Here is a 17,256-nt window from a genome sequence, read left to right as displayed (position 1 = left end):
TAATGGAGCCCCACACACTCCTCTGGAATACATCATGACTTTCACACACAGTGTGCACGTACTTCTTAAATACAAACATCCACTCCATCATCATTCTTTTTCAATGCTCAAACACCCCAGATTTGCTGGGCAGGAACCCATTCAAGCCACTCTTCTTCTGACATGTCCCCATCAATTTTAGAACACCTCCTTGCTTTCTGGTACAAGATATCCAGGCTCACACTGAATTTTGCCTGCCCAGAACCTAGAAAATTTATTTCTCCAAGGATCCCTGGTTCCATTAGTGGGAAATGGAATTTGGCAACCAAGATCTGGAGGCTAGGTGTGTCCGTTGCTACTGGAGTGTCACTATCCCTAGACCCTCTCAGAGGACACACCTAGGAATTTCTTAATCACATACGCACACTGACACCTCCCATTTTGAGTTCTTCCTCACCTTTTTCATACCATGTTTAATCTCCTTTCTCACAGAGAACCCTGGTTCCCAACATGGGTATGTTTATTCACTTGCTCTATCCTAAAATATACCCAGTGATTTCAGAATTACCACATTGATCTCTGTTAACAACAAATCTTTGTGGCAAATTTCTCTGGAGTCTGTTTTTTCTTTTTAACACACCTCACTAAGGTATAGAGTGCTGTTTACTGACTTGAATTACTGTTTCTATGTGGTTATGTTATTAATTAAATATACTTATAGGTTCATTTATTCCATCTTAATTCAATTTTAGCTTTCTTCTATCATTGTCATTTTAATTTTTTGAATATGAAGAATGTGTGCACGATTCAGAAGCCAAAATTGTTTTAAAAAGGTATACTCAGAGAAGTTTTACTCCTAGATGGATTCCTTACAACTTATCCCCACCAACTTTGATAAATTCTCATTTTAATTAGTTTCTAAACTATCTTTGGGTGTTTCTTTCTGCAGCAAGAAGCAAATACACAAACATTATTTTCCTTTCTTTCTTATTTCCCATTTTTCTTCTCTTTTTTTTTCTTACAGTCAGACTCTGCTGGCCCCGCCCTGTCCTGGAGACTGTGAATATGGAAACCTCAGGCAGACCGAGGCTCCTGGAGGAGAGGCCCCTTCCAGGTGTCACAAGGTGGTTTCTCCTTCCACCTGTCAGTTCCTCTTCCTCTGAGCTAAGTCCATCACTTAGGGTTCTGGGCCTGCCTCAGATCTCTCTTTTTTTTTAATTGTGGTAAATTAACCATTTTAAAGCATACACCTCTGTGGCATTAAGAACATTCACGCTGGCATCTCTCATCTCACGTCATCTCATCATGAAGGCATTTTATACTCTCATGTGAAGAAGGGTATACTCTCATCACAAGAAGGGTCCAGGAATACAAATGCTGATATGATGCTATTCAGGTCCTTAAAATAAAGTTCAAAATGGAGCAGAACACTTCAGTAATATTTCTCCACAAACGTACTGAGAAACTGCTCTCTGTCAGCTGTTGAACCAAGCCAAGCAGTGGGGAAACAAAGATGAGAAAGGTGTGACGCCTTCCCTGGAAAAGCTTCTTGGCTGAAGGTGGAGAAATATCTGACTTAGCAACTTTACATTTCCTGCATCTGTTGGAAGACAACAACGTCCTGTACACCTGGCCAAAGACAACTACTGATATCATCAAGAGAGCTTGGGAGCACCTGACCGATTCCAGAGATTCCAGAGAGGGAAGGAGAGGACATATCTTCTACATGTTTTCACAAGACACTGAAGAAGCGCTCTCTGAGGAATGCTTCCTCAGTCACAATGTCCACATGAACACTATCTAGATGATGTTCCAATCTTCCCACTTCTCAAGATGTGCCCTGCCCCAGAAGGCCTCATACCTAAAAATCTCTTTCCACTCCCAATCAACCACCCACACCTCTGAACTCAGCTGCAAGAATGCCAACAGACTGTAAAAGCACAACACGGATTGTGCTGCTAGGCTGGGAGTGACACAGCGGGTACAGAATCATCTTCAGCTCCACGGAAAGAAGTGGGTATTTCTGACTGTGCCTCCACATAGACAGAATTGACCAAAGATCAAGAGGTGCCAGCAGGAAACAAATACTTCGAACTGTAAAGATATAACTCCTCTGGAAGATTTCTCAGTGGTAGGTGAAAAAAAGCCAGTTTAGTTCAATTCAAATTGATGTGTAAAGGAGATTTCACAGGATTAGCTAATATATGAAACAAAATTAACATGTCCATCTCAGTTTAGAAAGACTTTAAACACCAGAAGAAACAGAAATAATCTCTGATGGAGTAATAAATTGAAAGTGGATCCAAAGAAAACCAAACAAACATTCACACTGTTGTATCACTGTCACTGTTATCCATACCTGGGATTTTCTCATCTTCCCCAACTGAAACTCCACCCAGTGAACACATACCGCACCCCCTTCTGCTGGCACCCAATGTCCTCCTTGTCTCTCTAACTTGACTGTGCCAGGAGCCTCCAAACAGTAAGAGACACCAAACAGTACCAGTCTTTCTTACCACATTTTATTGAAGTACACTGATTTGTACTTTCTTTGTCACTTGAAATATCTTAGCAATCACTCCCTACCATTCATAGGAGTCTTCCTTTTATTTCTGCAGCTGCACAGTTTTCTGTCACATAGATGTACCTCAGTTCACTCACCCTGGATGGACACTCGGGTTGTCCCATTTTATACTACAAATAATGCTGCAATGAAAGACCTTGTGTATTTGATATTTCTGTATTTGTGAAGGTACAACCTCAGCATAAGTTACTACAAGTGGAACTGTTAGGTCAAAGGCAAACATATACACAGGTATGGCCAAACACCAACATTTTTTGTGTTAGCTTTTTGTTACCTGTGACTCATGCTTTTAAAAAATCTTATTGATGCTCCACATCTCTAATCATCAGAGAAATGCAAATTAAAACCACAATGAGATATCACCTCATACCAGTTAGGATGGCCAACATCCAAAAGACAAACAACAACAAATGTTGGCTAGGTTGTGGAGAAAGGGGAACCTCCTACACTTCTGGTGGAAATGTAAACTAGTTCAACCATTGTGGAAAGCAGTATGGAGGTTCCTCAAAATGCTCAAAATAGAAATACCATTTGACCCAGGAATTCCACTCCTAGGAATTTACCCGAAGAATGCAGCAGTCCAGTTTGAAAAAGATATATGCTCTCCTATGTTTATTGCAGCACTATTTACAATAGCTAAGAATTGGAAGCAACCTAAATGTCCTTCGATAGATGAATGGATAAAGAAGATGTGGTACATATACACAATGGAATATTATTCAGCCATAAGAAAAAAACAGATCCTACCATTTGCAACAACATGGATGGAGCTAGAGGGTATTATGCTCAGTGAAATAAGCCAGGTGGAGAAAGACAAGTATCAGATGATTTCACTTATCTGTGGAGTATAAGAACAAAGAAAAAACTGAAGGAACAAAACAGCAGCAGAATCACAGAACCCAAGAATGGACTAACAGTTACCAAAGGGAAAGGGACTGAGTAGGATGGGTGGAAAGGGAGGGATAAGGGGGAAAAAGGGGCACTACAATTAGCACACATAAGGTAATGGTGGTGGTGGGGGTCATGGGAAAGGCAGTATATATAAAAAAGATAAGTAATGATTCTATAACATCTTACTATGCTGATGGATAGTGACTATAATGGGGTACATTGGGGGAACTTGATAATAGGGGGAGTCTAGTAACCATAATGTTGTTCAAGTAATTGTACATTAATGATATTAAAGTAAAATTTTAAAAAATCTTATTGAGAGCCCCTACTCAAGAACACACTGGGACCAAAGAGGTGTGTCAGGCTGGCTATGAATGTCCCCCACCCTCCCATTTTCTAGAGGTCCTACCACCTGTATAATCAGGAGGACCAGGGGTCAGACTACACACAGCCCACAGCATTAGAAGTGAACAGAGAAGAGCCAGGACCCTGGGTACCCACTGCTCAGACCTCTCCCACAAATCCAGCCTTCCAGCCAACCCTCATCTGTACTTCAGGTCATAAAATATCTTCCCTGGCTGAAATGTTTTTTAATTTTTAATTTTGGTATCATTAATCTACAATTACCTGAAGAACATTATGTTTACCAGGCTCCCCCCTTCACCAAGTCCCCCCTACATACCCCTTCACAGTCACTGTCCATCAGCATAGTAAGATGCTGTAAAATCACTGCTTGTCTTCTCTGTGTTGCCCAGCCCTCCCCATGACCCCCCCACACTATACATGCTAATCGTAATGCCCCCTTTCTTTTTCCCCACCCTTGTCCCTCCCTTCCCACCCATCCTCCCCAGTACCTTTCTCTTTGGTAACTATTAGTCCATTCTTGGGTTCTGTGATTCTGCTGCTGTTTTGTTCTTTCAGTTTTCAGAATTTTTGAACTATTTGTTCCAGCTCATTGAAGAATGCTGTTGGCAATTTGATAGGGATTGCATCTAATCTGCATATTGCTTTGGGCAGGATGGCCATTTTAATGATATTAATTCTTCCTAGCCAGGAGCATGGTATGAGTTTCCATTTGTTAGTGTCCTCTTTAATTTCTCTTAAGAGTGTCTTGTAGTTTTCAGAGTATAGGTCTTTCACTTCCTTGGTTAGGTTTATTCCTAGGTATTTTATTCTTTTTGATGCTATTGTGAATGGAACTGTTTTCCTGATTTCTCTTTCTATTAGTTCATTTGGTGTATAGGAAAGCCACAGATTTCTGTGTGTTAATTTTGTATCCTGCAACTTTGCTGAATTCTGATATTAGTTCTAGTAGTTTTGGAGTGGAGTCTTTAGGGTTTTTTATGTACAATATCATGTCATCTGCAAATAGTGACTGTTTGACTTCTTCTTTACAGATCTGGATTCCTTGTATTTCTTTGTTTTGTCTAATTGCTGTGGCTAGGAGCTCCAGTACTATGTTGAATAACAGTGGGGAGAGTGGGCATCCCTGTCTTGTTCCCGATCTCAGAAGAAAAGCTTTCAGCTTCTTGCTGTTCAGTATGATGTTAGCTGTGGGTTTATCATATATGGCCTTTATTATGTTGAGGTACTTCCTGGCTGAAATTTTTAAAATGTACTTTAGTAGGTTTCCAAAGGAAACACCAATCTCTCTAATCAATGTAGATTTTTACTTACTATTATTGTGAATCAAGCAATCTATTAGGAAAATTTAAATTACCATTTAACTTTTAAAAATATAATTAATCAGTTCACTGACAGCCAGCTTAATCTAAACAAAAGGTTTATTAAATGGTCCCGAGTTGCCAGTGACAGGAAAATACCAGGTACATTGTATTTACTGACACAATAATTTATGGCAATAAAGGTCTTTACAATGCTGAACAACTCCTGTTGTCCAGATAAACCACCTACCTATAATCAGACTTAGCAAGCAAGTACCACATCATTCATAACTTGTGTTTTAGTCTTTAAGCTGGTTAAACCTGCTTAAATTATGTGAAATGTGAAAGAACAATGAATCAAAAAAGCCTCTGACATCAACAACACTGGTAAGCCCCCAGTACTACACAGCCCTAGCTCAAAACAGGTATGAACAGGCAGCTCACTTCTGGCTGCAGCAGGACTATGTACCTGTGGGTACAGAACGCTCTAAAACTTTTGTAAAAGTTTCAATAACTTATCCAAAAAAAGAAAGTTAAAATAAATCATTCATGAACTGTGTATCTTTAAATCGTTCTGAAGACATCAGGCTTTAGGAAAATAGACAGGATTTCAAGAAATTAGCTAGAACTAGCTGGGCTTTTGGAAACAGCCAGAGTTTCAAGTTATCAACTTATAAACACTATATGCAAAAATAATGCACAGAACATACATGGTTACCAAAGGGAAGAGGCTGGGGACAGTGGGTGTGGAGGGAGGGAGAAGGGGATTAAAGGAGCACTGTAACTGGCTATTAAAATATAGGTAGGTCATGGGGACAGGAGTACAGCACAGAGAAGACAAGTAATGGCTCTATAGCATCTTACTGCGCTGATAGACAGTGACCACAATAGAGGGGGTGAGGACTTGGTACTATGGGTGAATGTCAGAACCACAATGTTGCTCATGTGAAACCTTCAGAAGATTGTAAAAAACTTCCTACTTGGTAACTACTGAATTTCAAGTATGTGAACAAAGTTAACTGCTAAATTTAGAAGTGCTGCCAGACTATTTGTTTGGGTTATCGGTGACAGCAAATAACATTTTCCTAATACAATAAAAGATTTGTAGTTAACTGCAAAATAATAATAATAATAAGGCACAGTAAAACGCTTCCCTATTCATAACTAGCAATGCTAAAATGTCCGTTGGCCCTTAGTCCATCTCATGGAAAGCATCCACTCTCCCACCATGTATACAACATGTAGTGCTTCTGTCTGGTATTTCAGTTATAACTAATGGTTAGACCCTGTTTCCAGGATTTAAACAAGCAAATGTTCAGAAGGGAAGCAACCCATGAGCTTGGTGCCCTTCACAGTCATGGAATTAAATTCTTCCTGTGTTAGATCCTACACTATGATAATCCCTAACAACTCTCAATTTTCCTTGGGACTAGTATAACTTCGGTTTCCATTAAAATATACACCTGGTATCAGAGATCTTCAATTTAAAAAAACAGGTTCAAAACAACAAAGTTTTATCATTTTTGTACTATGAAGCATTTATTAACTTACATTAACGTTTTAACTTATGTAGTACATACTTATATAGTTCTCTCTGGGTAGTGGAATAATAGGTGATCCTTATCTTTTTATTTTGCTTAGTAGTATTATGAGGTTCCATTCTTACAAAAAATGAACATCTATCAGAATAATTTAGCTTCTACTTAATATGATCTTGAGTACTTCTATACACAGTTATGTGTGCATACAAGAGTCTGGACATGCATTAAAATGCTAAGATATTTTTCTCAGGATAGTGGGACTACTGGTCATTTTGTGTTTTATATTTTATACCATTCTGTGTCTTCTGTTCTTTTTAATAAAAAGCATTGTTACTCTTATAATATAAAAATGAAAAAGGCATTTTTAAGGCACTAACAAAGTTGTCTGTGATCCAAGCACAGAAAGGAATGTCTGCCTCTGAAGAATTCACCCTAACCACAGACCCAGAGGCATACACACACCACACCAGCTCCCACCTGCACCTAATCCCACAAGTGCACTCTCTCTCTCTCTCTTCTTTCTCTCTCTCTCTCTCTCTCTCTCACCCCCACACACACACATGCACACTCGAATTCAAGGCCAGGAAACACTGGGAAGGACACAAACTCAACTAGGAGGTGCAGCTGGACGTCCCTGCCTATTTCCAGCCACCCCCAGCACAGAAGCAGGAAGGAGAAGCAGGAGGCCTTCTGAGCATCAACACTGCCTTCAGCAGCCTGCTTCACAAGTACTAAAGATGACAGACAATGCCTACAATGTCACTGGAGGGCATTCAGTGCTTAGGTATGTAGGGTTCTCTGGAAAGGATCAGTGACTGTTAAAATGAAAATGCAATAAAATGTGAAGATAATCTTTACATTATAAATTCCTTCAAAAAATTAAACCAAAATAAAACAATCCTTTCTCACAGTGCTCCTATGACTTACTTTATAATTAACTTCTGCTTTATGATGACTTGGTGGTAACCACAATAGCATCAGTCCTCTCAGTATAAAGGGGTCATGTCAATGAGGAATCTTCAGAAATGGTCAAGGCCTTAAAAATAACCTATTCTGGAGCCAGGATGGCGGTGTGAGTAGAGCAGTGGAAATCTCCTCCCAAAAACACATAGAGCTATGAAAATATAACAAAGAAAACTCTTCCTAAAATAGAGACCAGAGGACACAGGACAACATCCAGACCACATCCACACCTGCAAGAACCCAGCACCTTGCGAAGGGGGTAAGATACAAGCCCTGGCCCGGCGGGACCAGAGCACCCCTCCCCCGGCTCCCGGCGGGTGGAAAGAAACCTGAGCGGTTTTTTTTTTTTTTTGGCAAGTGCTTTTTGGAAGCCTTAAAGGGACAGGGACCCCAATACCAGCAAAACAGGGCAGCAAGACTGGTGGGCGGGTGCCTGGGACCGGTGCCTGAGGACAAAGAAAATTGCTCATTTTTCCCAATACTAGGGAGGCAGGGCAGCAGGACCGGGGGGCGGGGGCCTGGGACCGGCGCCTGAGGACAATGAAAATCGCGCGTTTTTCCTCTTTTTTTTTTTTTGGCAAGTGCTTTTTGGAAGCCTTGGAGGGACGGGGACCCCAATAACAGGGAGGCAGGGCAGCAAGACTGGTGGGCGGGTGCCTGGGACCAGTGGCTGAGAACAAAGATAATCGCGCGTTTCTCCCATTTTTTTCTTTTTGGCAAGTGCTTTTTGCAGGCCTTAGGGGGACAGGGACCCCAGTGCTAGGGAGGCAGGGCGGCAGGGCGGCAGGGCCGGTGAGCAGGTGCCTGGGACCGGCGCCTGGGGACGGAGAGGGTCGCGCGTTTTTCCCTTTTTTTTTTGGCAAGTGTTTTTTGGAGGCCTAGGAGGGATGGGGACCCCGTTGCTAGGGAGGCAGGGCAGCAGGACCACTGCGCGGGTGCCTGGGACCAGCACCTGAGGACAAAAAAAAATCGCGTGTTTTTTCCTTTTTTTTTTTTTTCTGTTTCCTCTTTCATTGTTGCTGTTGTTGTTTTGGTTTGGAGAGTGCTTTTTGGAAGTCTTAAAGGGGCAGGACAGGACACTTAGACCAGAGGCAGGGAATCTGGGGATCTCTGGGCACTCAAACCCCCTGGGCAACAGGGAGCACAGAGGCCCCTTATGGAGATAAATAGCTTCCCGGCCGCTCCCCCTCCAACAGGGCTCCACCACTTTGGAGGAGCAGCCCCAGCCAGGCCACGCCCACAGCAACAGCGGAGATAAACTCCATAGCAATTGGGCAGGTAGCAGAAGCCCTGCCTGCACACAGCTGACAAGCATAAGCCACTAGAGGTCGCTACTCTCCCAGGAGAGGAAGGCCACAAACCAACAAGAAGGGAAGCTCTTCCAGCAGTCACGTGTACCAGCTCTGCAAACTATCGCTATCACCATAAAAAGGCAAAACTACAGGCAGACAAAGATCACAGAGACAACACCTGAGAAGGAGACAGACCTAACCAGTCCTCCTGAAAAAGAATTCAAAATAAAAGTCATGAACATGCTGACAGAGATGCAGAGAAAAAAGCAAGAGCAATGGGATGAGATGCAGAGAAAAATGCAAGAGCAATGGGATGAAGTCCGGAGGGAGATCACAGATGTTAGGAAGGAGATCACAGAAGTGAAACAATCCCTGGAAGGATAAGATGCAAGAGGCCAATGAAGGAATAGAAGCCAGAGAAAAGGAACGTATAGAAGCTGACATAGAGAGAGATAAAAGGATCTCCTGGAATGAAACAACACTAAGAGAACTATGTGACCAAGCCAAAAGGAATAATATTCATATTATAGGGATACCAGAAGAAGAAGAAAGAGGAAAAGGGATAGAAAGTCTCTTTGAAGAAATAATTGCTGAAAACTTCCCCAAACTGGGGGAGGAAATAATCGAACAGACCATGGAATTACACAGAACCCCCAACAGAAAGGATCCAAGGAGGACAACACCAAGACACATAGTAATTAAAATGGCAAGGATCAAGGACAAGGAAAGAGTTTTAAAGGCAGCTAGAGAGAAAAAGGTCACCTATAAAGGAAAATCCATCAGGCTAACATCAGACATCTCAACAGAAACACTACAGGCCAGAAGAGAATGGCATGATATACTTAATGCAATGAAACAGAAGGGCCTTGAACCAAGGATACTGTATCCAGCATGACCATCATTTAAATATGATGGCGGGATTAAACAATTCCCAGACAAGCAAAAGCTGAGGGATTTTGCTTCCCACAAACCACCTCTACAGGGCATCCTACAGGGACTGCTCTAGATGGGAGCACTCCTAAGAAGAGCACAGAACAAAACACACAACATATGAAGAATGGAGGAGGAGAAATAAGAAGGGAGAGAAGAAAAGAATCTTCAGACAGTGTATATAACAGTGCAATAAGCGAGCAAAGTTAGGCAGTAAGATACTAAAGAAGCTAACCTTGAACCTTTGGTAACCACGAATCTAAAGCCTGCAATGGCAATAAGTACATATCTCTCAATAGTCACACAAAATGTAAATGGACTTAATGCACCAATCAAAAGACACAGAGTAATAGAATGGATAAAAAAGCAAGACCCATCTATATCCTGCTTACAAGAAACTCACCTTAAACCCAAAGACAAGCATAGACTAAAAGCCAAGGGATGGAAAAACATATTTCAGGCAAACAACAGTGAGAAGAAAGCAGGGGTTGCAGTACTAATATCAGACAAAATAGACTTCAAAACAAAGAAAGTAACAAGAGATAAAGAAGGATACTACATAATGATAAAGGGCTCAGTCCAACAAGAGGATATAACCATTCTAAATATATATGCACCCAATACAGGAGCCCTAGCATATGTGAAACAAATACTAACAGAACTAAAGAGGGAAATAGACTGCTATGCATTCATTCTAGGAGACTTCAAAACACCACTCACCCCAAAGGATAGATCCACTGGGCAGAAAATAAGTAAGGACACACAGGCACTGAACAACACACTGGAACAGATGGACCTAATAGACATCTATAGAGCTCTACATCCAAAAGCAACAGGATATACATTCTTCTCAAGTGCACATGGAACATTCTCCAGAATAGACCACATACTAGCTCACAAAAAGAGCCTCAGTAAATTCCAAAATATTGAAATTCTACCAACCAATTTTTCAGACCACAAAGGTATAAAACTAGAAATAAATTCTACAAAGAAAACAAAAAGGCTCACAAACACATGGAGGCTTCAAAACATGCTACTAAATAATCAATGGATCAATGAACAAATCAAAATAGAGATCAAGGAATATATAGAAAAAAATGACAACAACAACACTAAGCCCCAACTTCTGTGGGACGAAGCGAAAGCAGTCTTAAGAGGAAAGTATATAGCAATCCAGGCACACTTGAAGAAGGAAGAACAATCCCAAATGAATAGTCTAACATCACAATTATCGAAACTGGAAAAAGAAGAACAAATGAGGCCTAAAGTCAGCAGAAGGAGGGACATAATAAAGATCAGAGAAGAAATAAACAAAATTGAGAAGAATAAAACAATAGCAAAAATCAACGAAACCAACAGCTGGTTCTTTGAGAGAATAAACAAAATAGACAAGCCTCTAGCCCAACTTATTAAGAGAAAAAGAGAATCAACACAAATCAACAGAATCAGAAATGAGAATGGAAAAATCACGACAGACTCCACAGAAATACAAAGAATTATTAAAGACTACTATGAAAACCTATATGCCAACAAGCTGGAAAACCTAGAAGAAATGGACAACTTCCTAGAAAAATACAACCTCCCAAGACTGACCAAGGAAGAAACACAAAAGTTAAACAAACCAATTACAAGCAAAGAAATTGAAACAGTAATCAAAAAACTACCCAAGAACAAACCCCCGGGGCCGGACGGATTTACCTCGGAATTTTATCAGACACACAGAGAAGACATAATACCCATTCTCCTTAAAGTGTTCCACAAAATAGAAGAAGAGGGAATACTCCCAAACTCATTCTATGAGGCCAACATCACCCTAATACCAAAACCAGGCAAAGACCCCACCAAAAAAGAAAATTACAGACCAATATCCCTGATGAATGTAGATGCAAAAATACTCAATAAAATATTAGCAAACAGAATTCAATAGTGTATCAAAAGGATCATACACCATGACCAAGTGGGATTCCTCCCATGGATGCAAGGATGGTACAACATTCGAAAATCCATCAACATCATCCACCACATCAACAAAAAGAAAGACAAAAACCACATGATCATCTCCATAGATGCTGAAAAAGCATTTGACAAAATTCAACATCCATTCATGATAAAAACTCTTAGCAAAATGGGAATCGAGGGCAAGTACCTCAACATAATAAAGGCCATCTATGATAAACCCACAGCCAGCATTATACTGAACAGCAAAAAGCTGAAAGCATTTCCTCTGAGATCGGGAACCAGACAGGGATGCCCACTCTCCCCACTGTTATTTAACATAGTACTGGAGGTCCTAGCCACGGCAATCAGACAAAACAAAGAAATACAAGGAATCCAGATTGGTAAAGAAGAAGTTAAACTGTCACTATTTGCAGATGATATGATACTGTACATAAAAAAACCCTAAAGACTCCACTCCAAAACTACTAGAACTGATATCGGAATACAGCAAAGTTGCAGGATACAAAATTAACACACAGAAATCTGTAGCTTTCCTATACACTAACAATGAATCAATAGAAAGAGAAATCAGGAAAACAATTCCATTCACCATTGCATCAAAAAGAATAAAATACCTAGGAATAAACCTAACCAAAGAAGTGAAAGACTTATACTCTGAAAACTACAAGTCACTCTTAAGAGAAATTAAAGGGGACACTAGTAAATGGAAACTCATCCCATGCTCATGGCTAGGAAGAATTAATATCGTCAAAATGGCCATCCTGCCCAAAGCAATATACAGATTTGATGCAATCCCTCTCAAATTACCAGCAACATTCTTCAATGAATTGGAACAAATAATTCAAAAATTCATATGGAAACACCAAAGACCCCAAATAGCCAAAGCAATCCTGAAAAAGAAGAATAAAGTAGGGGGGATCTCACTCCCCAACTTCAAGCTCTACTACAAAGCCATAGTAATCAAGACAATTTGGTACTGGCACAAAAACAGAGCCACAGACCAGTGGAACAGATTAGAGACTCCAGACATTAACCCAAACAAATATGGTCAATTAATATTTGATAAAGGAGCCAAGGACATACAATGGCAAAAGGACAGTCTCTTCAACAGATGGTGTTGGCAAAACTGTACAGCTACATGTAAGAGAATGAAACTGGACCATTGTCTAACCCCATATACAAAGGTAAACTCAAAATGGATCAAAGACCTGAATGTAAGTCATGAAACCATTCAACTCTTGGAAAAAAACATAGGCAAAAACCTCTTAGACATAAACATGAGTGACCTCTTCTTGAACATATCTCCCCAGGCAAGGAAAACAACAGCAAAAATGAACAAGTGGGACTACATTAAGCTGAAAAGCTTCTGTACAGCGAAAGACACCATCAATAGAACAAAAAGGAACCCTACAGTATGGGAGAATATATTTGAAAATGACAGATCCGATAAAGGCTTGACGTCTAGAATATATAAAGAGCTCACACATCTCAACACACAAAAAACAAATAACCCAATTAAAAAATGGGCAGAGGAACTGAACAGACAGTTCTCCAAAAAGGAAATACAGATGGCCAAGAGACACATGAAAAGATGCTCCACATCGCTAATTATCAGAGAAATGCAAATTAAAACTACAATGAGGTATCACCTCACACCAGTAAGGATAGCTGCCATCCAAAAGACAAACAACAACAAATGTTGGCGAGGCTGTGGAGAAAGGGGAACCCTCCTACACTGATGGTGGGAATGTAAATTAGTTCAACCATTGTGGAAAGCAGTATGGAGGTTCATCAAAATGCTCAAAACAGACCTACCATTTGACCCAGGAATTCCACTCCTAGGAATTTACCCTAAGAACGCAGCAATCAAGTTTGAGAAAGACAGATGCACCCCTATGTTTATCGCAGCACTATTTACAATAGCCAAGAATTGGAAGCAACCTAAATGTCCATCGGTAGATGAATGGATAAAGAAGATGTGGTACATATACACAATGGGATACTACTCAGCCATAAGAAGTAGAAAAATCCAACCATTTGAAGCAACATGGATGGAGCTGGAGAGTATTATGCTCAGTGAAATAAGCCAAGCGGAGAAAGAGAAATACCAAATGATTTCACTCATCTGAGGAGTATAGGAACAAAGGAAAAACTGAAGGAACAAAACAGCAGCGGAATTACAGAACCCAAAAATGGACTAACAGGTACCAAAGGGAAAGGAACTGGGGAGGAGGGGTGGGCAGGGAGGGATGGAGGGGAGAAGAAGAAGGGGGGTATTAAGATTAGCATGCATGTGGGGGAGGGAGAAAGGGCAGGGTGGGCTGCACAACACAGAGAGGACAAGTAGTGACTCTACAACATTTTGCTAAGCTGATGGACAGTAACCATAATGTGATTGTTAGGGGGGACCTGATATAGAGGAGAGCATAGTAAACATAGTGTTCTTCATGTAAGTGTAGATTAAAAATTAAGGAAAAAAAAAAAGAAAGAAAGAAAGAAAAGGGGGATTACTCCTTGACAGGATAAAACTATTGGTAAATCAAAGATCAACGCATGCTTTAAATATCCTTAATGTTGATCACTTAAAGGGTGTCAGATGATCAGCTATGGAGGTACTCTTTTCTGATAATATTCCTTTCTGTTAATTAAAAAAAAAAAAAGCTGTTACTGTGTGCTGACCTCCAATGAGTTCTGCACAGTGGTATAGAGGTCATGTCAAAGTGTGGGCAAAGGGTCTGTTTGTTTCTACGCAGAAGATCAAGGCCTAGCTTGGATACCCAGAAAATGAACTAAGATACGATATGAGGAGGAGCTTCCGGCATCAGCACTCTCTGGAGGACTTGTGCCGGGGGATGATCATCAAAAAGCCTCCACAGGGATCCGGACGATGCTGCGCTTGTGGCTGCATCCAGCCCACCGTCTCCTGGACTTGCCATAGGAATGAGGAGGGAGATGTCTAGTCTGGCATGTGCATACAGTGAGACAACGAATTTGACCGGATCTGTACTGTTGGAACTCAACCAGGAGTTGGGAGGGGTGCAAGTTGTAGCACTCCAAAATCTTATGACTATAGACTGTCTACGGTTAAAAGGACATATGGGAGGTGAACAGAACCCAGAAATGGGCTGCTTTAATTTGTCTGATTTCTCTCAGACTGTTCAAGTACAGTTGGGCAATATCCATCATATCATAGACAAATTTTCACAAATGCCTAGGGTGCCTAAATGGTTTTCTTGGCTTCACTGGAGATGGATGGTAATTATTGATTTGCTTTGTTTATGTCACCGTATTCCTATTATGTTAATATGTGTGTACAAATTAGTAGTTTAAACCTATACATACTTAAGGTACTCTACAAGAAGATATGTCAAAGAAATAATCAATCCTCCCATGTTTTCTTCCATATGTTACCTCTATAGCTTTTCTTCTTCCTTCCTAATTACAACCCTTAAATAGAATTCGTGCCTCATATCGAATTTACCGAGTATCATAATTCCTCCAGGTGGTAAAGATACCTCGAGACAAGTGCTGGGCATAGAAGCCACAGGGCATAAATCTGCAAAGAAGTAAAAAGCTAACCTTTGCAAACAATATGGTTTCTCTCTCACTTACCAACTTTACATTTCCCTGTATGGCCCCGGAAGATGACTGGTTAGCCAGAGACGGGTAAGATTCCTCAAGGGAGGAACAACCTAAGACAGGCACAGTCGCAGGGGGGCCATCAGGTGAGAAATTGGGGATCAACAGAGGTGAGGCTCAGAACCTCATCCCCCTGCTTTGAGAGAAATCTTCTGCATCCGTGGATGATTTATTGCCCATGTCTAGCTTGGATTAACACCTAGTCTACAGGCACACACCTGATCATCTACAATTGCTCTCCTACAACACTAAACTATGTTTTCTTCCTTTATCTTACATCCAGCTACCACTTCAGCATTTTATTAAAAATAAAAATAATAATAAAAATAAAGGGAGAGATGTGGGATCAACATATAAATCAAGTATAAAAATCAAATGAATATTCATATTTGACCTGATTGTTTATAGTTCATAATGCGTGATCAAAACTGAAAGTTTCTGTGATGAATGCCCTTGTACTGTCACCATGTAAGAATTTATTCCCTATGTAAGAATTCATTCACCATGTAAGAACTTGTTCGTTATGATTCAGAAGAGTGGAGACTGACGAAAGTTAGGCTTGAGATGGATTAATGATTGTACATTGAGCATTGACCCCCCTATACTGAATTTTATTGTTCTTAACAACCATTTGATCAATAAATATGAGAGATGCCCTCTCAAAAAAAAACCCTGATAGATGTGTTTCAGCTCTGAAGCGGTCTGTTCCTCACACTATGTGCTTGTCTCACTCAGGCTGGAAAGTGAGATCACTCAGCCCCAGGACTTGACCGAAGATGAGGAGTGGGAGAAGCAGAATAGTGCCACAGTGGAAAGGGAAAGAACATTGCAAGACCTGGAAGAAGAAATAGCCAGACTTGTAAGCAAAAAGCTGGTAAGAGCCATCTGATAGGTTTTATTCCTCAGCTTGTCTCTCATCAGTCATCAGATAAGCTAGTCTCCTCTTTTTTACATGCAAATAAAAGTCAAAAGACATGCTAAAATATGTGTTGAGGGCATAGTTTCTTGGGTAATATTTCATATTGGGAAGCCCTGCATGCGGGCATGTCTATCCTGGTGAGTTGGTATAGATACATATGTGGAAATCAAACCACGGGTCCCTACCTGACAATATGCAGTGAGGTAGAGACTGCAGGAAAATAGCACCAGGTGAAAGGGAGACCAATCCACTGAATAAAGATGGGTGGTAGCAGGGAGATCCACACCTATGCTCTGCTTCTTTCTCTCAACAGGAAAGGAAAAATGAGACTCTGGTGCATGGTATAAGGGAACTTCAAAGAAAGGTGGGACGGGGCTCTAGTTTTCCCCACATTTCCCGCAGGGGCTCCAGGTGTCAAAGGGACAAGGGAGGGAAAATGATCACAGAGGATCCCACATGTCAGAAAAGTCTGTGCTGGGGGGGTTCTACCCCTGCCCCCCTGTCCTGAGGCTGAGCCTCATCCCTGAATGCCATGCACTTCCCCTGCAAGCATGAGGTGAAGGGAGTGGGTGCGACATTTGGGCTATTTGGTGATCCCGTGGGTTTTTCATTCTATCACAAGAAAATGGAATCCACTGACATTGTTGGAAGGTGAAAGGTTAATTTAATTTTCAACAGAGACTTTTAAAATACTTAAATGCCAAGGGCTTCCCCTTTCCTTATCCAGGCCTTCACTCCACCTCAACTCCTGCTCAAAATACAGTGGGTTTCCTATAATCGCACTACTTTCTGACCCACACCTGCAGCCCTCTGTAGCCCAGAATGGCATAGGGTTCAGGGAAGTACTCCTGCTTGTGCAGCCCTAGCTTTGGTGGCCAAGACTAGTGAGAAGAAG

At 41.0% G+C, this 17,256-nt stretch overlaps 1 protein-coding gene across 1 annotated transcript in view; it reads left to right on the top strand.

Annotated features, from left to right (window-relative positions):
• The window catches only part of LOC140849722 (transmembrane and coiled-coil domain-containing protein 5A-like), a 40,571-nt gene that overhangs the window by 19,165 nt on the left and 4,150 nt on the right, over positions 1 to 17,256 (top strand). The window contains exons 3-4 of the mRNA XM_073238065.1: positions 16,178 to 16,301; positions 16,675 to 16,725. Coding sequence (XP_073094166.1) covers positions 16,178 to 16,301; positions 16,675 to 16,725 — 175 coding nt within the window. The remainder of the gene's footprint in view (positions 1 to 16,177; positions 16,302 to 16,674; positions 16,726 to 17,256) is intronic.

The sequence above is a fragment of the Manis javanica genome, chromosome 5, assembly GCF_040802235.1.
Source record: "Manis javanica isolate MJ-LG chromosome 5, MJ_LKY, whole genome shotgun sequence".
In the NCBI taxonomy this organism is placed as follows: domain Eukaryota; kingdom Metazoa; phylum Chordata; class Mammalia; order Pholidota; family Manidae; genus Manis; species Manis javanica.
This window is presented reverse-complemented; position numbering and strand designations above follow the sequence as displayed.